The sequence below is a fragment of the Alexandromys fortis genome, unplaced genomic scaffold, assembly GCF_014885135.2.
Source record: "Alexandromys fortis isolate MF-2015 unplaced genomic scaffold, M_Fortis_MF-2015_v1.1 scaffold_238, whole genome shotgun sequence".
Taxonomy (NCBI): Eukaryota; Metazoa; Chordata; class Mammalia; order Rodentia; family Cricetidae; genus Alexandromys; species Alexandromys fortis.
In genome coordinates, this window is record NW_026068126.1 from 1,481,698 (window position 1) to 1,505,541 (window position 23,844).

The window sequence follows — 23,844 nt, forward strand, 5'->3', positions numbered from 1 at the left end:
TCCAGGTTCCTGCCCTATTTGAGTTCTTGTCCTAACTTCCTTCATATAAGCCAAATAATCCCCTTTCTTTCCCAACTTGCCTTTTGGTCACGGTATTTTGTCACAGCAATAGAAGCTCTAACTAAGATATCAGGTATACATCAGCAGGCTGTAAGCACCTTTCCCTGCTAAGCCATATTGCTGCCCCATTTTTATGCTTTTTGATGGTATTATAAAAGACATTTTAAATTAAATTTCTTATTTATTACATTTATTTTGTGTGTATGTATAGACACGCAAAGAGTGTAATGAAGTCAGAGAACAACTTATAGGACTGTTCTTTCACCATGAGATGAAACTCAGGTCATCTGATTTGGTGGCAAGCATCTTTATCAACTGAGCCATCTTTTTGGCCTTAAATTCATTTTCTAATTGTTTATTGCTAGATAGAAATCTAGAAACCTTATTAGGTTCATGAATCAATTCCAGGAGTTTTTCTTTAGAGTGTGTCACTCCTTGATGGGGGCCTGGCGTTTTACTTCTTACAAGGCCAAGGCAGGATTACTATGGCCTTGTAAGAAGGCTAGGCTAAAGAACTGAGACTTCATCTTGATAAAACACTACAAACAAGACCCTGTCTCTTCAGCCGAGCACTCAGTGCCCTTGTACATACTAGGGTATGATACCTACCAGCACTTGCAACAAGCAGCAAGGGCAGTCTTCCTCTTTCTATGTCATCTTTGATCAGTTTCTCAAGAAAGGCAATGTCCTAGGACCAACAAACAAATCACAGAAATGTGAGCCAATCAGTATATAAAGTATACACTGAAAAATTACGATTTGTGTGTATGTGGTGTGTATACATGCACATGCATGTATGGATGGATGGATACTAGAGCACATTTGTGTATGGAGGCCAAAGGTCCACCCAGCACCGTTCCTCAAGAGCAATTCAGCTTGTTCTGAGACAGGGTCTCTCACTGATCTCTCACAGCAAGGCCCAGGGATTAATCTGTAGTGATATTTTGTTTGTGTTTTAACAAATAAAGCTTGCCTGAAAGTGCAGAACTAAACCACTAGAGGCCAGGGAGTGGTGGCACACACCTTTAACTCAGGAGACAAAGGCAAAAAGATCACAAGGTCACACTGGCCTAAGCAAGCTTGAATCTGTCTGAAAGAGGAAACAGAGCTCTCACAAAGGTGATCCCAGCACTAGGGATCACACCTTTAATGCCAGCACTAGGGAGGTGGAGACAGGAGCAATGTGGCTGGGCAGAGAGAGAGGAATTTAAAGTGGGAGGAGACAGAAGCTCAGATGCAGTTTGAGGTTTGGTGGAGACAGATGAGTCTGGAGATACAGTCTGAGGACAGGACTGCCCTTTTTGTTTGAACTCTACTGGCTACCTGCACTGCTTCTATGATCTCTCAGCTTTCACCCCCTAATATCTGAATTTGTACTGCATCAATCTGACTCCACCTCCCCAGCAATAGGATTGATTACCTGGCCTGAATTCTGGTTGTTTTGAGATAATGTCCCACTATATGACTCTAGTTGGCCTGACACTTGCTATGTAAACCAGGCTGGCTTTGAACTCATAGAGATCTACCTGCTCTGCTGCTCAAGTGCTGGGATTAAGAGTGAGAGGACTAAAGACATGTGCCAACACACTCAGCTAAATTCCGTATTTTTAAAACCCATAACTACAATATTAGTGAATTTTTTCCATGTGAGTTCTGGGGATTGAACGCAGGTTTTCATGTCTTCTCAGGAAGCACTTTAACAGTTAATCCATTTGCCCACACACCCAGCAAGCTCAGGCAACCCAGGCTGGCCTTGAAGTTCTCATTCTGTTCCACCTCATCACTGGTGTGCAGCATGTTTGGTTTTATGTGATACTATGGCTCAATCCCAGGGCTCTAGGCATGTTGGGAAGAACTCCACCTAAGCTAATGCCCAGTGAAAAATTGTGAATACTAAACGTTCAGATGAATCAAAATAACTCAAATAAGATATTTTTTCATGTTAGGATAACTATTTACTCTTGAATTTCAGCCTTAAAACATTAAAATATATTCAGTCTTATTAACATATATAAGAAAAGTATTTTAAAACCTCTGTATGCGATCAGGACAAAATGCATATTAGAAGAACTCAAAAAACATAGTTTTCTTGTGATTTACAGAATTGAGTTTTGAACTCTTTTTATTTGAGGCAGGATACAGCCCTGCTGATCTGGAACTTGCTATGTGGAAATTCACTTGCTGGGATTAAAGGTATGTGCTACCACCCCTCGCCTGAATTCCTCTGTTTAAAAGACTACTCCTAGAATATTAATAAATGTTCACCTGAATGACATTTACAACCTTTCCAAGAAGAGACCTTAACCTTTCTTTGATATCACCGAGTGATTTATTTTCTCCTATTATTAATATTAAAGATTCCAAAGTATTCATCCTAGAGAAATTTCATAGTATTCAAAATTTTTTGTTGTTGATTTTGGGGCTTTTTTTTTTTTTTTTTGAGACAGGGTTTTTCTATGTAGCTTTGATGTCTGTCCTGGGACTAGCTCTTGTAGAACAGGCTGGCTTTGAACGCACCTGAGTGCTGGGATTAAAGGCGCGTGCCACCACCGCCCAGCATATTCAAATTTTTATTAACAAATTTTGCCTTCCATAATCATAGACAACAAAATAAATTTTTCTTATAGACTAATTAGAAAAATTAAAGGAGATTAAAGGGCCGGGCAATGGTGGCATATGCCTTTAATCACAGCATTTGGGAGGCAGAGGCAGGCAGATCACTGTGAGTTCGAGGCCAGCCTGGTCTACAAGAGTTAGTTCTAGGACAGGTTCCAAAAACTACAGAGAAATCCTGTCTCAAAAAAACAAAACACAAAACAAAACAAAAAAACAAAGAGAGAGAGAGAGATTAAAGGTAAAAACTGTACATATGAAAGACCAATACTCCTAGTTTTAAACATTTGCTTTTAAAGAAAATACTCTCTCATTCCCACAGAAACAGACAAGAAAACTATTTTGAAAATTGAAATGAAGAATCTCAGAGTTTATTCCTTTTCTTCTGTCTTCAGTATCAAGATGTTTATCTTACATGGGTAAAAAATGATCACAACTCAACCCTAAGATTACATTGAAGGACTTCATTTCAAAATCTGTCTATTCACATTGCAGGAAGATCACAATTCTGAAGTCAGCCTGGGCTTCCCAGGAAGATCTTAACAAATCAAAAAATGAAAGAAGATATGCCCACTCAAATCCAGATAGTAGTGATGACTAGCTAGACCTCTGAGTGTGAACAAAAATGTCTCACGCTTGCTTAGATGAATGATGGTGAAAGGGTGGAGAGAGCACACTCTCAGCACACAAGGGGCTCAAATACCAAACAACCTCCCTCCCATCACCCCAAGAGAAGCAGGTGATGAAGTAATACACGACTCCTTTAGAGCTACACAGGTCAGCCTTCATTCAAATACCAAGTGTACAGTGCACCACAATGGGTGCACTAACAACTAACAGGTTAGTAATTATCTGGAGGCCAGCAAACAGAACCTCAGAAAGAAATCTAATTCTATTAATACCATAGGAACCCCAAACCAAGTACTCACCATCTGATGCTGAGATCCAAACACAGTGTTACAGGGCACAGGACACAAGCAGGGCAGGGGTAAGCCAAGCTGCAAGAAGAAACACACTGTTTACTTAGGATGGTGAGAGACTGAACAACAAAGACAAGCCAAAATTATTATTTAAAAACAGAATCTCAGTGAGGCATAATAGAGTATGTCTGTTATCTTATTTCTGAGGCTGGAGATCACATGTGTGAAGTCAGCTTGGGCTACACAATTAGTTAGACCCTACCTTTAAAATTTAAAAGAAAAGCCTGGGTGGTAGTGGCGCACTCCTTTAATCCCAGCACTTGGGAGGCAGAGGCAGGTGAATCTCTGTGAGTTTTGAGGCCATCCTGTGATGTGGGATTCCCCTCTGTATGCTGTGAATATCAATGGTTAATAAAGAAACTGTCTTGGGCCTGGCACAGGAAACGGGGGGTGGAGGGACTAAACTGAATGCTGGGACAAAGAAGGAGAAGTTAGGGAGAAGCCATGGAGCTGCTGCTGGAGACAGACATGCTGAAACTTTCCTGGTAGTCCACGACCTCATGGTGATGCACAGATTAATGGAGATGGGTTAAATTAAAATGTAAAAGCTAGCCCATAAGAAGCTAGAGCTAATGGGCCAAGCAGTGACTTAATTAATACAGTTTCTGTGTGGTTATTTCGAAAGTCTGGGCAGCTGGGAAACAAACAAGTGGCCTCCCCACTACAAGCCTGGTCCACAGAGCAAGTTCCAGGTCAGGCTCCAAAGTTAAACAGAGAAAAACCAACAAGAGAAAGATTTAAAATAACAACAAAACAACAACAACCACCCCTCAAGAATTCAAGTTTATAAATACATCATGTTAAAGGACATTTGGAAAGTTAATCTCTCTCACTCCCAAAAGGTGACTTAACAAATGCTTTATATGCTTTTTAAATGAGTCAAGTAACTACCTTTGGTATATTCTAGAATACGCCAAAAAAATCTTTTCCAAACAAAGAAACTACCAGGCACCCTGCATTCTGAGGTGAGGAGGGTGATTGAGATTCTTTTCCCAGATGTTCAGAGAGGGTCTTATTTATGGGTTCTCCTACCCTTAAAAAGTAATAAATATGGATTAGCAGAAATATATTGCTTAAAAGAAGCAAAGTCAATGCCATGGATGGAGAAAGTTGTCAAATTTTATATTCTTAATATTCAGTTTCCAAGCACAGAGCTTGTAGTTTTAGTAACTGCAAACAGGTGCAGAATAAAACGTAAAATGCAGCAATTCATTCACACATTTCCTCTAGAAAGGACTTTCTGCAGTACCTTTTCCTTTGACACCGCCAGGGACTGGACCAGGGCGTATGATGCAAGGCAAGTGCTCTGCTATTGAGCTGCATCTCATCCCTTCCTTAAAGTATTAAAGAAAAAAAAAAAAAGGAAAACAAAGATTCACTTCAAAAATAAATCCTAGCCGGGCAGTGGTAGTACACGCCTTTAATCCCAGCACTTGGGAGACAGGGGCAGGTGGATCTATGAGTTTGAGGCCAGCATGGTTTCCAGAATGAGTTTCAGGACAGCCAGGGCTGTTACACAGAGAAATCCCGTCTCAAAAGACAAAACAAATAAACAAAGTAAATCTTGAATTTCTAGCACATGGGAGGCTGAAAGAAGAAGAAGGCCAATTCAGAGACACCCTAAGCTACAAAATGAGTTTGTGTCCAGCCTGGGCTACACTCATGGTAAGATCTCACTGGAAAAAAAATAAGCTGGGTATGGTGGCCCACATCTGGGCCATCCTTCTGCCTCTATTTTATAAGTTCTAGAATTACAGGTGTACACAACAAGCCCAGTGAGACTGTCTTAAAAGGGCTAAGGATGCTGGGTGGTGGTAGCTCAGCCTTTACCCCCAGAACTTGGGAGGCAGAGGCAGGCGAACTCTGAGTTCCAGGCCAGCCTGGTGTACAAAGTGATTTCCAGAACAATTAGAACTGTACACAGAGAAACCCTGTCTCAAAGGAGGTGGGGGGGGGGCGGCTAAGGAAGAGGTATGGGTAAGTACAAGAGAAAGAGAGACTGACTTTCATGGACAACAAGTTCAATTTACAGTATCACCAACAGAAAAAAAAAACATTTTAAGTGAGAATGCCTCCTGTAAACTACAAATTTTTCACTATTAATGGTTTCATATATATCCTTTTGAACATTTGGTAACTGTAAATACACAATTTAGGTAAATCTGGTAACCGCTAAAACATGATATACCCCTGTTATAAAAGCAACTAAATTCAACCAGGAGGTGGTGGCACATGCCTTTAATCCCAGCACGCAGGAGGCAGAGGCAGGTGGATCTCTGTGAGTTCGAGGCCAGCCTGGTCTACATGAGCTAGTTCCAGGACAGGCTCCAAAGCTACAGAGAAACTCTGTCTCGAAAAAACAAAAAACAAAAAGCAACTAAATTCAATAGAACCATGTAAATACAGCTTTGAAGTATTGGTTGTCTTTAGGTACTCGAAATCACTGAAATTTATCTATTACACATTATTTCTAAATTCAGTAACTTTTTTGTGGGTGGAGTTCTCTATTTAACAGCTCTGGCTGTCCTGAAACTTGCTCTGTAGATTAGGCTGGCCTTGAACTTACAGAAATCTGCCTGCCTCTGCCTTCTGAGTGCTAGAATTAAAGGCATGCACCATCGCTGCCTGACTAATAACATTTATTTTGAGATATAGCAACACTAAATACATATGTACTATATGTATATAGTGTTGCTATATGTATATGTACTATATGTACACTATACATAGTGTACATATGTATATAGTGTACATATATATGTACAGTCTAGGCTGGTACAATTTTTCTTCTTTTAATTTTTTGATTGATGGGGGCATATATTCTCTCCCTTTCCTTGCTGAGGCAGCATCTCTTTTCTGGTTTGTGACCTGCTACTTCCTCCAGGTTAATTAGCCTGTGAGCCTCTGGACAATTCTCCTGTCTCCAGATCCCATCTCACCATGGTAATTCTGGGATTACATAAGCATGCCAGTGTATCAGGCTTTCTTATATGAGCTCTAGTGAACAAACCACCCTGCTAGCCCACAGTGCTGCATTGTTTGTATAACAAAAAAAAACATATAAACAATCTTTTTTTTCAACTTGACACAAACAGCAGCTGGAAAAATGCATCTATATGTTTGAAATGTTTAAAAAATAGAGGGGTTTGAGAGATGGCTCAGTGGTTACAAATACTTGCTGAGGATATGAGTTTGGTTCCCAGCACCCACATCGGGTGGCTTACGACCACCTGCAAATCAGCTCCAGACCTCCACAGACACCAGTATACACATGATATACACTTACAGATAGACATACATACATAAAAACATCTTTTTAAAAAAGTTTAAAAGGTTGTGTAGTAGTGGTGCATACCTTCAATCCCAGGACTTGGAAGGCAGAAGTAGGTGGATCTCTGTGTGTTCAAGATCACACACAGGTCTACAAATTCCAGGACAGTTAGGACTATTAGACATAAAAACCCTGTCTCAACACCTAAACCCACACGAAGAAGAAGAAGAAGAAGAAGAAGAAGAAGAAGAAGAAGAGGAGGAGGAGGAGGAGGAGGAGGAGGAGGAGGAGGAGGAGGAGGAGGAGGAGGGGGGGGGAGGAGGAGGAGGAGGAGGAGGAGGAGGAGGAGGAGGAGGAGGAGGAGGAGGAGGAGGAGGAGAAGGAGAAGGAGAAGGAGAAGGAGAAGGAGAAGGAGAAGGAGAAGGAGAAGGAGAAGGAGAAGGAGAAGGAGAAGGAGAAGGAGAAGAAGAAGAACCCAAACAAACAAAAACGGTCTAAAAAAATAAAGCATTGCTGGGCAGTGGTGGCGCACGCCTTTAATCCCAGCACGCAGGAGGCAGAGGCAGGTGGATCTCTGTGAGTCCGAGGCTACAAGAGCTAGCTTCAGGACAGGCTCCAAAGTCACAGAGAAACCCTGTCTTGAAAAACCAAAAATAACATAAAGCATTGGGGCTGCAGGTGTAGCTCAGTGTGCACAGACCCTGCCGAGTATGTGTGAAGCCTTGGGTTTGAGCTCTAGCAGTAGAAAGAAAAACAAGCCATAATGTGGGATTCCCTCTGTATGCTGTAAATGTGTTTTGTTACTATTAGTTAATAAAGAAGCTGCTTTGGGTCTATGGCAGCTCAGAATAGAGCAAGACAGGAATTCCAAGCAGAAATGGAGGGGAAAAAAAAAGGCAGAGTCAGAGAGAAATGATGTAGCTGCTGAGACAGACTCCAGAACCTTACCAGTAAACCACAAGCCTCCTGGCAACACAAAGAATAATAGAAACGGGTTAATTTAAGATGTAAGAGTTAGTTTATAAGAAGCCTACGCTAATAGGTCAAGCAATGTTATTATTAATATAGTTTCTGTGTAATTATTTCGGGTCTGGGAGGCCGGGAAACAAATAAGCGGCCTCTGCCTACAAAGTCACATGAGAAATTTGTTAAAATATCTATCTTTGGGGGATGGAGCGATGGGTCAGGTGTGAAGAGCACTTAATGATCTGTGTTTGGTTACTGACAGTCATACTGAGATGTTCACAATCACCTGTAATACCAATTCTAGGGCATGTGATACCCTCTTTTGGTGTCAGTAGTAACCTGCATAAATGCAAATACAAATGTGTATGCACACACACATACATACAAATAAAAATAAAATAGTATGCATTTATCTTTGGGACTGGGGAGATGACTTAGAGGCAAAGCACTTGCTGCACAAATGAAAGGACTACAGTTTGATTCCCCAGAAACTTATGTAAATGCCAAGTGGGAGTAGTCATTCACTTGTAATTCTAGTTCTGGAAGGCACAGTCAGGGAATCTGCAGAGAAAGCTCTGGATTTGACTAAGAGACCCTAACTCAATGAATGAGAAAGAAGAATATTTGAGGCTGACTCCTTGACATCATCAGCCCTGAGCCTCCATGAATACATATGTACCTACTCCACACAGACATATAAAAATACGCACACATATACACATGAAGAAATGGGGTGTTAACAACAACCACCACCTGTTTTAATATTACCTGATTACAGAGGTATTGGCCCAGACCAGGTCTAGCAGCAGCACTAAGATATATGACAGGCTTTTTGTTATATAACACGTCGAATCCATCCACTACAAAGTCTTCATAGCGAGAATGAATGGCAAGCCTACAGATCTTAGCAAGTCCTTCTCTCTCTTCCTCATGGAAGTAAATGCATCCATTTTCATACCTATTAAGAGATCACATATGTTAATGTACTCTTTTTTAATTTTTAAAAAGGTTTTGTTTTTATGTGTGTTTGTCTGCATGTATGTATGTGCACCACATGTGTGTAGTGTCCAAAGAGGTCAGAAGAGTCATCGGATCCCCAGAACTGAAGTTACAGATGTGAACAACCATATGGGTTTTTCTAGAAGAGCAGCCAGTGCTCTCTTCACTAGTCAGCCACCTCTCCAGCTGCATATTAATATACTCCTATTTCTAGTCGTATGAAATCATGAAAGCAATTCTTTCGCATAGACACTACTCCTACACAAGGCAGAGGGGACACAGTGAGGAACCCCTTTCCCTTTCATTTTCATTATCTTGCTACGCACTGTAGTTGCAGGTTATAAAGGAGAGAAGCAAAGACCCAGCATCCACACCTAGCTCTGGAAACAAAATAACAGAAATTATAGAAACAAAGACTAAAATCCCTAGAAATAAGAGCCTGAAGATAATAGCTCTTGCTTGTTCCATGTGAAGGCTGGTGCCAAAGACTGACATGACAGGAGTTTCAGCACTAAGACTGAAGTAAAAGAAGCATTAACATGCTCACTTAATCCTCAAATGAAATAGGTATTTATGCTCTCACCATTTAATACAAGACAAAACCTAGGCCAGGTGGTGGTGGCGCACGCCTTTAGTCCCAGCACTCAGGAGGCAGAGGCAGGGGATCTCTGTGAGTTCTAGGCCAGGCTGGTCTACAAGAGCTAGTTCCAGGACAGGCTCCAAAGCTATAGAGAAACCTTGTCTTGAAAAACCAAAAAAAAGAAGAAGGCAAAACCTAGGTATGAAGAGGTTAAACAAAGAGTCAAATCCATATGAAGCACCATGGAAACACTGCTCACAATCCATGTCTGATTCTGACTCACCCTTATCAGGAATTAAAAACTTGTAAGGCTGACTGAAGAGCACCCGCATGGCTGCTCAGAACTATCTGGATTTTCAGGGGATTGGATGTCCTGTTTTAGCCTCCTTGGACACTGTACATATGTGGTGCATATTCACACATGCAGTCAAAATACACATACATGTTAGAAAAAAAAAAGTAGAGCAAGGTGTTGTGGCAACTGGGAGGAAGAGGTAGGCAGATCTCCAGGAGTTTGAAGCAGACTGGTCTACACATCAGGTTTCAGGACAGCCAGGCTACATAGATATCCCGTCACAAACAAACAAGTAAACCCAAAATTAAACAAACAAACACATCTCCCTCATAATGCCTTTCCCAGTAAATAAATGAATCCTTAAAAACAACTGCAACAAAATCTAGCTCATAACACCTTTACCTGAAAATCCGGCGTAGCCATAAGGTAGTGTCTGAAAGTATCCTGGTTGTAAGTTTTCTCAGCTTCTCTTTGTCCAGAGTTGAAATATAAGCACCCAGACTATGACCCAACAAAGCCATGTGACCTTGTTCTCCAATATTCTGGATTCTGTTAATCAAAGTCATTGGAGTATTAAGAACTGATTATCACCAAAGCATAGAAAAGGAAATAAAATTTAAACAGTATTTCACAGAAATTTGGCAGACTTTCAATTCACTTCATATCCTATAGAGAAATTCAGAAAAAAAAATGTGTATGAGGTCACAGAGAAACCCCGTCTCGAAAAACCAAAAAAAAAAAAAAAAAAAAAAAAAATGTGTATGAGGTGATGAAAATTTGAAAAGAAAAATACTTTGAAAATTGATTTCTGAAAGATAAATATCCTTCTCTTTACTGACAATGCAAACTGTTCTTAAATTCTGTTAAAATATAGTTAAATATCAGCCTTAAGAACTATGGAAGAGGGTGGGAAAGATGGCTCTGAAGTATAAGAGCAGTAGCTACAGGACCTAAGTTCTGTTTCCAGCACTCTATCCCAAGGGATTCAACATACTCTTCTAGTCTCTAAAGGCATCAGGCACACAAGTGGTGCACAGATATACAGGCAGGCAAAACATCCATACACATACACCAAAAATAACGATGATGGTGAGCTGCAGAGGAAGACACTACAGCTCAGTGTGGGGTGCTGGCCTACATGGACGGCCACACATACGTAGCAAACACTCACACAGACACATATACATAATTTTTTTAAGTCTTAAAAAAGTCTGCTTTTTTTAAACAATTTTTAAAAAAGGTTCTGAGACTTGAACTTGAGACCTTGCCCATGCGAAGCAAGTGTTCTACCACTGAGCTACAAATAAGTATCAAATAAGTCTTAAAACATACAAAAAGACATAATCTAGTTCATAAGAAAAATATGCTGAAATACCTAACCTTATATTTCTCACTCACTTATCAAAGACCCTTAAGTCTGTTAGCACCATTGCAGCAATCACACACTGCTGGTCAGCCTCTGGACTGGCTTATCTCCTAGGAGCACTGGGCTCTACGAAATTAAAAAAAAGATGCATGCATTATCTGACCTGCATCCCCAAACACATGGCCAATGCAAGAAATGACATATGCTTAAAGTTATGGCTGCACTGTTTTTATCAGTAAAACGAGGCAAAATTCCATTTATAAATTTCTATTTATCTATTCAAAGTAAAATAAAATTGCTCTTAGCAAAGTAAAGCCCCTTGTATGATATGCGATGAACCAAGTCCTAAGTGAAAAAACAATCAGGACACTTAGATAGTATTTAAGTACTGGATGGGGTGTGGTTGTATACACAAACACATAAAATACCTGTGGAAGAAAAATAAACTGGTCTGTAGCCACAAAAGAGAACTACGTAGAAAAACCTGTGTGTGTGTTTCAGTACTGGGAATTGAACTCAGGGCACATACATGCTACCATAGAAAACTATTTTTGTATACCCTTTCTTATCTTCTCAGTTGTATTGTGCTATGTTTTTGGTCTTGCTATGCAGTCCTACGGTGCCTTCAAACTTGTGACCCCCTTGCTTTTGCCTCCAGAATGCTAGGATTACAGGTGTATACCACCATGCCTAGTTTATCTTCTGCCTTTTAAACTATTACTGATAGCACACAAAAAAATTGAAGAAGGCTAATCAATTTAACTGTAGTAATTCTTAGCAGGTTAAAGAAGAAATGGAAAAAGCACATGGAAGTGCCATGTCTTTCTAGTACCTAACATCATAAAAATGTCAGGCTCTACTCTTTTTGTTGTTGTTTGTTTTGTTTTTGTTTTTTCGAGACAGGGTTTCTCTGTAGCTTTGGAGCTTGTCCTGGCACTCGCTCTATAGACCAGGCTGGCCTTGAATTCAGAGTACTGAGATTGAAGGCATGCACCATCACCAACCAGGCTCAATATAACTCTTAGTGAAATTATTACTCAATGAAATTTCTTTCTTGAGCCACTCATGAGAACAGAATCAAGAACAGATTTTTTTTTCCCTCAGACAGTGTTTCTCTGTGTAGCCCTGGCTTTCCTGTAACTTGCTCTGTAGCCCAGGCTGGCCTCTAACTCAGAGATCTGCTTGCCACGCTTCCCAAGTGCCACCACCATTTAGCTAAGAACAAACTTTCAAAGATAAACTGCCAACACTCCAGCATTACCGGGTGCTCTGGGGCTCCTCGTCTTCATCTCCGTGCATCAGATTCTGAACTAACTGGAGGATGCTTACCATATCTTGTCCACTGCAGAACAAAAGAGTTAGGTGGGTGAAAAGAACGCATATGCATGCTCCTCCCCTCGTCTCCCAACCATTTCCCTCATTCAAACTAACTTGAAGCTGTTTTTTTGTTTTGTTTTGTTTTTTTCCTTTTTAAACATTTGGTAGCTAGCTACAAGACAAAGAATATTAAGAGCAGTTTATATATTTTCAACAACACTTAAATATTATAACTTTACCTATTCTTTGACCAAATTTTAAGTTTTATTTTTGAAAGTATTTCCAGTCTTGCTCTAGCTATATTTCTATAATGGATCATTTCATTCTTGAAAAGCAGAGACTATTTATTTAATAAGTATAAGAGCCAGTCTTTGTAAGCAGGGTGGTGGTGGCTCACACCTTTAATCCCAGCACTTGGGTTGCCAAGGGGGGGGGGGCGTCCGTCTCTGAGTTCAAGGACAGCCTCGCCTAAAAGAGCTAGTTCAAGGTCAGGCTCCAAAGCTACAGAGAAACCCTGTCTAGGAAAAAATTGGAAAAAGAGCCAGTCTTTGTAAAATGCTAGAAGGCCATAAAACAAACAAGAATTCTCTATTGACAAGACTCTGGAGTCTGGTCCATTTGAATCAACAGCCTTAAACATGTAATCATTTATTTCCAACTCTTATTCAAGTTGGAAAATTTGAGATCTGCTTAGAGTCTGAATAGAGTATAATAAAGTCTAATAGACAAGACGTGCTCAGTATATGAGATGGAAACAGGATAAAAATGTCAATGACTACAACAGTATGAATTGGCAGGCAATTTATGGTGTATAAAATGTAAAAATATTAATAAGAATAGTACTGATATAAATTTTCTCCTAAAAAAAAAAAAAGCACCCAGCTTTGGAGGGATATATAGTGGGGAGTGGTAAAGAGCTTGCCTAGCATGTATGAACTCTAGGTTCAATCCCAAAGACCACAAAAATAGTAGCAAAAAGTAAAAGAAGTGCCATCAAAACAATGCTCTACACTCATCTCACCCAAGGTGCTAACCTGAAATCCTTTAACACTGCAGAGGTGGGGGGAGGGTGGGGAAGATGAGGCTCACTTGGCTGTTGTCCGTGGGACCTTGAGCGGGAGGTCCAAAGTGGCTGAGCCCAAGAGTTATAGAATGGAAAGAGATAATCAGACAGTGCCTGTAAAGCACTTACTAGCTTCAAATACTGACTCCTGACCCCACTGTTAGTGTTTTCAATGTGCTGCCAGTCTGAGAATTCCAGATGTTCTTGGGAGGTCTAGAGAAATTTTTGAGTAATTAGGAAAATAAACAAGTCCTTGTCCCTTCACACCTGGGATAGGAGATGGGGCCTACTTCCTACTGAGTGGTAAAAGTTCTAGAGGACTTCAAATCATTAGGATTCATGCTACAAGCAGGAACAACCGAAAACATGACATCTGGGAGTGTTGGGCATGATATTTGCTGTATGGTGTGATAACTTCCTCAATGCTTTCTTTTGTAATCTTGTACAATTTATATTCAGGTCAAAGAACAGTTCAAGGGAGTTGTACTGTTGACCTAAGTGCCGTTTCCTGGTTATAAAAGAAAAATGGTTTGCCTCAAGGAAGCTGGGCTGGGATTTTAATTGCAGATCATCTGCTAGCATCCTGTGAAAATGACAGCCAGGTATTTCTTTTTCACAAGTAGTTCAAACCACAAGGAGTTGATAAATTTGCTTTAGCTGCAAACAAATTAATCACTCCAGCAATGATTAAAGCTGACATTTTCCTTTCATTTACTATAGTATGTGTTTTTCATTCTTGTTTTGTTTTTGAGACAAAGGTCTCTTATGTAGCCCTGGCTGTACTTGTAGACAAGTCTGGCCTTGAACTCAGAGATCTGCCTGTCTCTGTCTTCTGGGATTAAAGGCATACACCACTGCCCGGCTCATTTACTAGTATATAAAAATCATAAACTGTACCAAATTAAAATATCTCCCACAATATAGTTCAGTCTACAAGAAAGATTACAGGTTTCAAGAATGAACTAGTTTGCTATCCCAGTTATAGCTATGAATTCATGAATGGGATATAGTTCTGAAAGGGGAGCCAGGTATGGTGGGATACGCCCATAATTTAGTACTCAGAAGGTTGAGACCAGAAGACTGTCACCAACTGAAGGCAAGGCGATGACCAAAACCAATTCTGAGGGAGAATGAAGCTAGTAGTAAGCTCACTGTTATCACCAGCCAGCCAGTTTTCTAATGTCCTATTGAGTAACTACTTAAACTATCTTGGTACCCATTCAAAGTAAACTTGTAAGAAAAGAACGGTAAAGTAAAATTTTGGTTTAAGAAAACATATATCCTAACTAAAGGTATTGATCCTCATTGCCACCTACCTGCCTTGGAGTGGCCCTGGAATGTCCTCTGATACTGGCTTCTTTCCATTTTCCTCTTCTATTCTTCTGGTTTAAAGGAAAGAAAGAGTTGACTGTATGTTTAACCAATCAAGTTTCTAACATATGAGCATGCGAACATGTGACTTTACCTAAAACATTCAGAGACTGATGAAGATTTTAAACACATTCACTTCATCTCCCTAGAACCCAGAGATACTTGAGAGTTTCAGGAAAAGAACATGAAACAACCACTTCCACAACGACTTGGTCAGATGATCCTCATGCGACAGACAACATCTATACTGAGAAGTATTTAAATATTAAACAAAACTCTAAAGTGGCAGAACTGAAAGGTCCTTCCTAAAATTTCAAAATCCTATCATTGCAAAGCACCTTCTACCCAGTATCTGTACCTTTAAAGTCAACAGAATCTGACATCCTAGAGATGGAAATGGTTATAACAGGAAGAAACTAGAACCACCAGATTCAAAACCGGCTGGACACACACAACCAGCGTGGCCTACATGCTCACCTCTGGCTGTTCTCCAGCATCCGCATCACCTCCTTCAAGTTTTTTCCCATTTCAGCTAATGTAGGGTCTGCTATCTAAGAAATAAACCAAAAAGGCAAAATTTTAACATTCCTTTATTATTACTTTTTATTTATTCTAAAAAAAAAATCTTTTTCTGTAGCTTAGGCTATCCTAGAATTCATGGCAATGCTCCTTCCTCAGTGCTACAATTACCACATGAGCTACCACATCTAACTTGGTTACATAATTCATTCAGAAAAATCAAATGCAAGTGCACTTCCCTTGGATTTGTTTGTTTGGTTTGGTTTGTTTTTCAAGTTGGGGGTTTTTCTGTGTAACAGCCCTAGCTGTCCTGGAACTAGCCTGGCCTTGAACTCACAAAGATCCACCGGCCTCCAGTTGACTCCTGTTATCACAACACTCTGGCTTCCTAAACAAGACCTGAACAGCGACAGACACGCTAAATCTCATAGCTAAATTTTATAGGGTCCCACCCACATACAGGCAACTACGGAATCCTGAGAGCATAAGAAATAGTTCTCCCCGGGATGTGCCCCTAATGGTTATCTACTACCAAGTGGTCAACTCTGAAATCACAAACATACAAATTACACTAAACAGACTGAGCAGGTTGTATAGGGGAAATGATGCAAATATATTTCAACTTACAAGTAATAAATAATAACATGGAAAGCAAGAAATCACAGGAAACCAAGAAAAGGGAGCTGCTATCTTTGCTTTGACTTCAACAATGATTCTTGTTGTGTTCTAAATAATTACATTACAACCATATTGCAGATTAGGGGCCATAATTTCCAGGGGGAATGGAGAAAGGAACATGGGAGGAAAGGTAAGGGGAGAAAATGATGAAATTATATTCTAATTTTTAAAAAAGATTAGTCAAAAAGGACATAATCACCATCTGAAGAATATCAACACCCATTATAAGCTAGAATTAGAATTGCCCCCTCCTGTGAGTTCAGCTCCAAACTTCAGGGCCACAAAACTGGAACTCAAGTTGGGCAGTGGTGGCACATGCCTTTGATCCCAACAAGAGGAGGCAGAGGCAAGTTTGTGAGTTCAAGGCCAGCCTGGTCCACAGAGCAAGTTCCAGAACAGCCAAAGCTACACAGAGAAACCTTGTCTCAAAAAACAAACGAACACCCCCCCCCCACACACACACAATAAAACCTCAAACCAACCAAACAAAAACCCTGGAACTCAAAACCAGTCTCCCTCGTTTCCTCCCTCCTCCTCCCCTCCCCTCACACTCCCCTGACTGCTTGAGAAGATGGTTTCTTTCTATCAGACTGGCATCATAACTTCCAGTCCTACCTCAGTCCCGCACAGTACCTGGAAACAGGCATGCACCACCATATTCAACTTCACTTCGTGTATATCACTACTAAGTCTGTGGTTTGTTCCCGCAGCCACAGGAAACTAATCTGCCCATAAGCCAGAAGATGATGATTCTGTCTAGAAAAAGCTAGCCTAAGTGGTGGTCTCTAGAACATGGAAGTGGAAAGAGGGGGCATCTGTTCCTGTCTTTTAGATGGTAATATCATGTGTGTACATTTAACTCCCTCCAAAGAGAAATGAAACAAAAGTATTTTTAATTCTTAAAAAATTAAATTTATTTTAACTATGCCTCATTTGTGGCAATTAAAATTTTTAATTAAAATACAATTACATAACTTTGCCACTTCCTCCAACCCCAATATGCCCCCACTTCTCCTTAACCCCCTCAAATTCAAGTCCTCTTTTTTTAACTTATTGTTACACAAATATATATGTATATATATATTCAAATAAACATATAAATTTAACTTGCTGAGTTCAAGAGTTATTTATTTAATTTTTCTTTTTCTTCTTTTTTGGTTTTTCAAGATAGGGTTTCTCTGTAGCTTTGGAACCTGTCCTGTCCTAGAACTCGCTCTGTAGACCAAGCTGGCCTTGAACTCACAGAGATCTGCCTGCCTCTGCCTCCCTAGTACTGGGATTAAAGGCGTGCGCCACCACTGCCTGGTGCCAAGATTTATTTTATTATTTAGTTATGTGTGAATGTACACATTATGTGTGGCCAGGGTCCAGAATAAGGAATTAAATCTCCCAGAGCTGGAGTTAAAGGTAGTTGTGAGCCACTTGATGTAGGTGCTGGGAACTGAATTTAGGTCCTCTCTACATCTCTCCAGCCCCAAGTTATTGATTCCTATCTAATTAAAATGCATAAGGGTCTCTGAGATGGCTCAGCAGTTAAAAGTACTTTCTACCAAGGCGGATGACCTAAGTTTGATCTCTAGCACCCACATGATGAAGGAAAAAACTGACCCAAGTTGTCTTCTGAGCTACACACATACAGTAATTAACAATAAAAACTCCACACATCTCTCTTCTTAATCTCCATAGTAGTTTTTAGGGATAAAAGTCTTGCAGTCTCACTGCTATACGATGAGTTGTTCTGTATTTACAGAAATTCCTTTGTCAATGTAGTCCTTGAAGGACTTGCATTTCTCTTCATACTGCTTTCTGTACCTACACATTTTCCACAGCAAGTCTGCAATGTTGTCTATCACATTTAGTAGTCCTACATTACCTCCTCAATCTATCACGTTCTATTCAATTTACCAATATCAGAATCATAAAATGTTAAATTTTAGATAAGACCTTAGGAGTCTAGTTTACAGTTCTTGTAAGCCTTACAACAAATGGGAAGGAGGCTAGATTTATGTGCAATGCCAGAACCAGGGAAGCTTTGACAGGACGATCACCTTGAGTTTGAGGATAGCTTGAGCTATACAGTGAGACACTGTCTTAAACAAACCAGAGATGACTCACGAGATAAGACACTTGCATGGCAAATGTGAAAATGTGCATTCAAATGTCAAGTTTGAATTCCTAGAACCCATATAAAGTCAGACATAGCTGTGAAGCTATAATACCCCTGTTTCTATAGCAAGCTGGTAGATAGAAAAAGGAGAATACCCAGAAGTTTGCAGGCCAGCTAGCCGACCATATCATCTATAAGTGGGCAGAGACTGTCCTCTGCCCCCACATGCACACACCTGTACTCACAAGCTGTCCTCTGCCCTCACATGCACACACCTGTACTCACAAGCTGTCCTCTGCCCTCACATGCACACACCTGTACTCACAAGCTGTCTTCTGCCCCCACATGCACAATGAATGTATGAACATGTATCTCTATCTCACTCACACTGACACAGACACACACATAAAATCAACCATCAGTCAGGCGGTGGTGGCGCATGCCTTTAATCCCAGCACTTGGGAGGCAGAGTCAGAGTCTGTGAGTTCACGACCAGTCTGGTCTACAAGCTACTGAGAAACTCTATCTTGGAAAAAACAAAACCAAAACCAAAACCAAACAAACAAAAAAACCAACCATCCATCTCCCAAGAACAACTCTGGTAAGAGCCACATAAAATTGAGGCTTTTAGTGCCTTCTAGTACCTATTAGGTAGATCAGCTTTGGTTTACACAAAGGATGTTAAATCAAGTTTCATTCATAAAATTGTCATTAAAAGTAAAAAAAAAAAGTATATTATGAAAATATCTGATTCTAGCTTAACAATTTAGAGGTGAAGAAATTAAGTCTTGGAAATGTGATTTGCTGAAGACGTGTTAGAGACCTGGGTTCCTTATTCCCTTTTCTGGCCTCTATTATACAAGAAGGTTCCAAGCTTCTAAGAAGGTTTACAAAGTAATCTTGTTTCCATATCTGCTTAATTTTTCTCTCTCTTTTTCCTTCTTTTTCTTTCTTGAAACAGGAATTAATAGCTGTGGCTGGATTGGAATTCACTACAGAGACCAGGCAGGCCTCAAACTCAGGGATCTATTTCCTTCTACCTCTGAGTGTTTGGGATTAAGCCATGCCAGGTTATCTGTTTTTGATGACTAAATATAATTTAAAAATATTTTCAAACAGATGTTTTAAATAAAATCCAAAACTTAAACATAACTATGAAACAGGCTAGATTGAAAAGGGTTTCAGTGATCTGATTATTAGTAGGAAGAGAATTTAACTCCGAAGTCTCCCAGTCTTGTTCTTCACCACCCTCTTGTAGCTCAATGAAAAGATAACCAGTTTACTTGATAATTCACATCTCCATGCTCCAAACACTTGCCTGATTTGAATGCCTTAGCACCCTTAAAGGCAAGATTTCTTTAAAAAACAAAAATAGGCGGGGGTGGTGGCGCACGCCTTTAATCCCAGCACTTGGGAGGCAGAGGCAGCGGATCTCTGTGAGTTTGAAGCCAGCCTGGTCTACGGAGCTAGTTCCAGGACAGGCTCCAAAACCACAGAGAAACCTTGTCTCGAAAAACAAAAATAAATAAATAAATAAAAATAAAAAACAAAAATAAAAAATGATTTATATTTGTGTGCACACACATCTGTGCATGTGTGGGTGGGTCCCCATAGAGGCCGGAGGAGTGTGGCACACATGTCTTCCTAGAGCTAGAGTTATGGGCAGTGTGAGTTGCCAGATAGGGTTCTGGAAAACAAACTCTGGTCTTTGAGAGCATTAAGTGTTCCTAACCAATGAATCACCTCATCACCCCACTCCCACAACTCAAGGTTTCTAGGAAACTTTTATGGATACAACTACAACCACTTTCACATCCCCTCTAAAGACAGCCTCTTTTTTTGAGATTGGGGGTGGTCACTCTATACATCCCAGGCTAGTCTAAAGCCTTCTGTGTAAGTCAGGTTGGGCTTCTGAAAGTCTGGACTCACTGACAAAGAGAACAAAAAAAGATAGAATTTATGGGGATAATGGGACAGAACTTTTGAAACTGGGGCCATTCTCACATTCAGCTGCTAGTCTTCCTGACATCCTTCATGAGAACCATTTCACAGATGCTCTTTCCAGTACAGATATGAACTTCCTAGCCACATTATGAGCTGCCTAAAAGCAGGGATGCAGATTTCTGCTACTTCCTGTTTCCTTCATTCCATCAAGACTTAAGGTCAGATGCCTTTCAGCACTGACATCAGCCTCCTTTCTCTCTATAAAGTGCAGCATAATATTTTTTTCCTATAGCATTGGAACCAATCTTTTTAGTTAACAGTTAACGAAAAGCCATAATCAGTGAGGTAGCTCAGCAGGTAAAGGTACCAAGTGTGACAGCCTGAATTCAAGCTCAGGGATCCACATGGTGGAAAAGAATTATCAATGCTAAGTCCTCCTCTGACCTCACATGTGCACCATGGTACATGTCTCCCTCGCTTGTCTGTTTTTGTGGTTTTTTTTTTTTTAATTTGAGACAGCCCTGTAAAGCCCAGACTGGCCTTGAATTGTGTAGCTGATGAGGATCATGAACTTTGGTGTGTGTATGCACATTGGTATCTATGTGCAAGAGTGTACAAGAGGCTACAAGTCAATACAAAGTGTCTTCCACTTTTATCTTTTGAGTAAGGATCTCTCAGATGAACCTAGAGCTCATCAACAGGCTAGAATAGCTAGCTGACTAGACTGTCTGGTCAGCAAGCTCTGGAGATCTGCCTGTCTCTGTTCCCACAGTGCTATAATTAGGATAAGTGTGGCCACATCTGGTTGGTTTTTTTTTTTTAAATGTAGGTGCCAGGGAAACACAAGTCCTTACATTTACAGGCACTTTACTGACTTGGGCATCTCCCTCAACTTTAGGCTGTGACCCTGAACTTCTAATCTTCTACCTACCAAGTGCTGGGGTCACAGTCATGTGATACCATGTTCGACTTATATATTTACTGAGTCCCTTAAAACTATGCCCGAAGAAATTTCTATCAAGAGCAGCCACTATTTCCTTATTCCTGTTTCATATGTTGTTTCTGACATGTTGCTGGCTGTTTAAAAGCAAAACAAGAACCATACACAAGCCTACATGAATAAAGAACTAAATTCAAACCAAGCATGGTGGCAAATAATCCCTTGGGAGACAGAAAAGGACCAAGTGTTCAAACCCAACCTAGTTTACATATGGAGTTTCAAATCAGCCTGGTCTATATGAAACCTCCAACTCAAAACACACAGAAAAATAATGCAATTGAGTTGTGGTTGTGGTTCATGTCTGTAATCCCAATACTCAAGAGGCTGAGGCAGAATTCAACTGTTATGAGTTCAAGACCATGGACTGATCCCCAGCACTGCAGAAATTGAGAGAAGCAGCACATAGTTATGATCTCAGCACTCAGGTGTAAAGGCAGTAGGAGAAAGAGTTTAAGGCCACCCTTGGCTACACAATGACTTTGAGGTCAGCCTGAGACACATGGGATTCTGTCTAAAAAAAAAAAAAAAACAAAGACAAATAGCCCAGAAACTGCGCAAAGATGCCTATTTTAGCATACAGGAGGGGACTGTTCTATGCTTTAGCAAGGGGGAAATGGAATTGGACTATTTCATGATATTAAGGAGAAAACAGCCCACTCTTAGGAAAAAGGTTATAATTTAATTTTGCTTTAACATTAAGCATAGGGGCTGCCACAGAATAAGTAGGATGATCCTTAATCATTATGCTAATTAACCACCTTATACATATTTCCCACATAACTAAAGTTTACTTTTAATGATCATTTTGGGGTATCTCTCTCTCCATAGCCTGTCTGTCCTGGAACTCAGAGATCCTGCTGCCCCTACCTCCTGAGTGCTAGGATTAAAGGCGTGCGCCATGCCTAACTCATGATCATCTTTTTAATTCATATTTTTACTCAGAAACTCTCATTCAGGGAAATTTCCCATTCTTGCAATGTTACAACTAGATGAAAAAAAGTTTTTATAGTACTGGAACAAGTCTCTGTAGCTAAGAACAAACAAAATATAGTTGGGGAAATGGATCATCAGGTAAAGACATTTGCCAAGCCTGTAGCAAGTGACCCAACAGGGGCATTTTAAGAGTATTAATAATTAAACCAGGACAAAAGGTGTAGACTGGGATGGTCCTAGGCAAACCAGGATGTAGGCACTCTACCTGTAGCTAAATGTTTACTTCAGATCTTAAACCTTTTTCCTTCTAGCAAAGGTAGGGAAATTTATGTGGTGGTGGTGGTGGTTTATGAGCTATAAGGGAAATGAAGGCAGCACACCTGTGGTGTAGATGTCAGCAGGTTCTCACAAATTCTACAAAAGATTTACTTTCCTGTCTTCATCTTTCTTTATTTAAACTCTAGAGAAGGGCCTGTGAGATGGTTCAGTAGATAAGTGTTTGCCACAAGATGATGTAAGCCTGAGGTCTGAGGTGGAAGGACAGAATCAACTCCACAAAATTGTCCTCTGACCTCCATATGCACACTATTGTGTGGCATGAGTGTTCACCTATGCATATTACACAAATAGCTTAAAAATAAACTCGAGTAAAATAATTTGTTTAAACACCTGAGATCTACATGCAACATGAATGTGGAAAGAAGGGGCGCACCCAGTGAGTGAGGGGCAGGGAGCACAGGGGAGGATAAGTGGGTAAGGGGAAAAAGTTAGAACAAAGTATAATGATATATATATATATGAAAATGTCACAATGAAACCAAGTGCTGTTTATGATTGATTTCAAGTATGTATGTCTGTGCCTGCATTCTGTATGTGTACCTTGTGAATGCAGGTGCCCATGGAAGCCAGAAGAAGGTGTTGGAACCTCTTCGAAATAGGAGTTACAGGCAGCCGAGAGCTGACATGTGGGTGCTGGAAATGGAATCCATGTTCTCTGCAAGAACAGCAAGTGCTCTTAATTAACTGTTGAACCATTTCTTCAGCCTCTGTGTATGCTTACTTTTAAAAAGTAAAATAAAAGCCAGGGTCTTAGAAGGCTGATGCAAGAAGTTTAGGAGGAGTTCAAGGCCAATCTCTGCTGAGCTTTATGAAACTTTGCCTCAATAACAAACAGAATTATCGAGATGGCTGAATGGTAAAGGTGCCTGCTGCATGCTGGATGGCCCAAGTTTGAGCCTCAGAACCCACACTGTGGAAACTGAGGTCAAGTCTCATAAGCCGTTCTCAGACCTGCCCAGGCATGCCAAGCAATCCTCACTAGAAATTTTAAAAAATGAAAAGACATCTCTTTCTCTGTCTGAGTGTGTCTGTGAGGACATGAAAACATACTATAATTATTCATCCATAAAACATCAAAATCTCCCATTTCAAAGGGATATACAGTTGTTGACAAGATGTAACTATTAGTATTTAACCTTGCAAAGAATATAAAATTGAAAAACATGCAAAAGAGTGACAAAAATCTGTATAGCTAAAGAGACAACAATATTAAACACATGAGACATCAAACATGGGTCACACACAAACATCTAGTAGAGGAACAAGAAAGGCATCAGTGGTGGTTTGAATGACATGCCCCCATAGTCTAGGGCATTGGACTATTTGGTGCCCAGCTGAAAGCCCTACTGGAAAGTTCATTAGGTGAACTCTTTGCTGGAGAAAGTATGTGCTGGGGACAAGATCTGAGACTTTAAAGTCTCCTGCCATCCCTATTTGACTCTA

General features: G+C 40.3%; 1 protein-coding gene across 2 annotated transcripts in view; it reads right to left on the bottom strand.

Annotated features, from left to right (window-relative positions):
- Pdxdc1 (pyridoxal dependent decarboxylase domain containing 1) overlaps positions 1-23,844 on the bottom strand; it is a 57,063-nt gene that overhangs the window by 28,201 nt on the left and 5,018 nt on the right. Inside the window, exons 2-8 of one of the 2 annotated variants that reach the window (XM_050125816.1) lie at positions 15,359-15,432; positions 14,827-14,889; positions 12,392-12,472; positions 10,167-10,313; positions 8,659-8,848; positions 3,603-3,671; positions 670-748 (exon numbers count right to left, since the gene is read on the bottom strand). In XM_050125816.1, the coding sequence (XP_049981773.1) occupies positions 670-748; positions 3,603-3,671; positions 8,659-8,848; positions 10,167-10,313; positions 12,392-12,472; positions 14,827-14,889; positions 15,359-15,432 (703 nt within the window). Of the gene's footprint in view, positions 1-669; positions 749-3,602; positions 3,672-8,658; positions 8,849-10,166; positions 10,314-12,391; positions 12,473-14,826; positions 14,893-15,358; positions 15,433-23,844 lie in introns of both variants that reach the window. The other variant, XM_050125815.1, reaches the window with a different exon arrangement.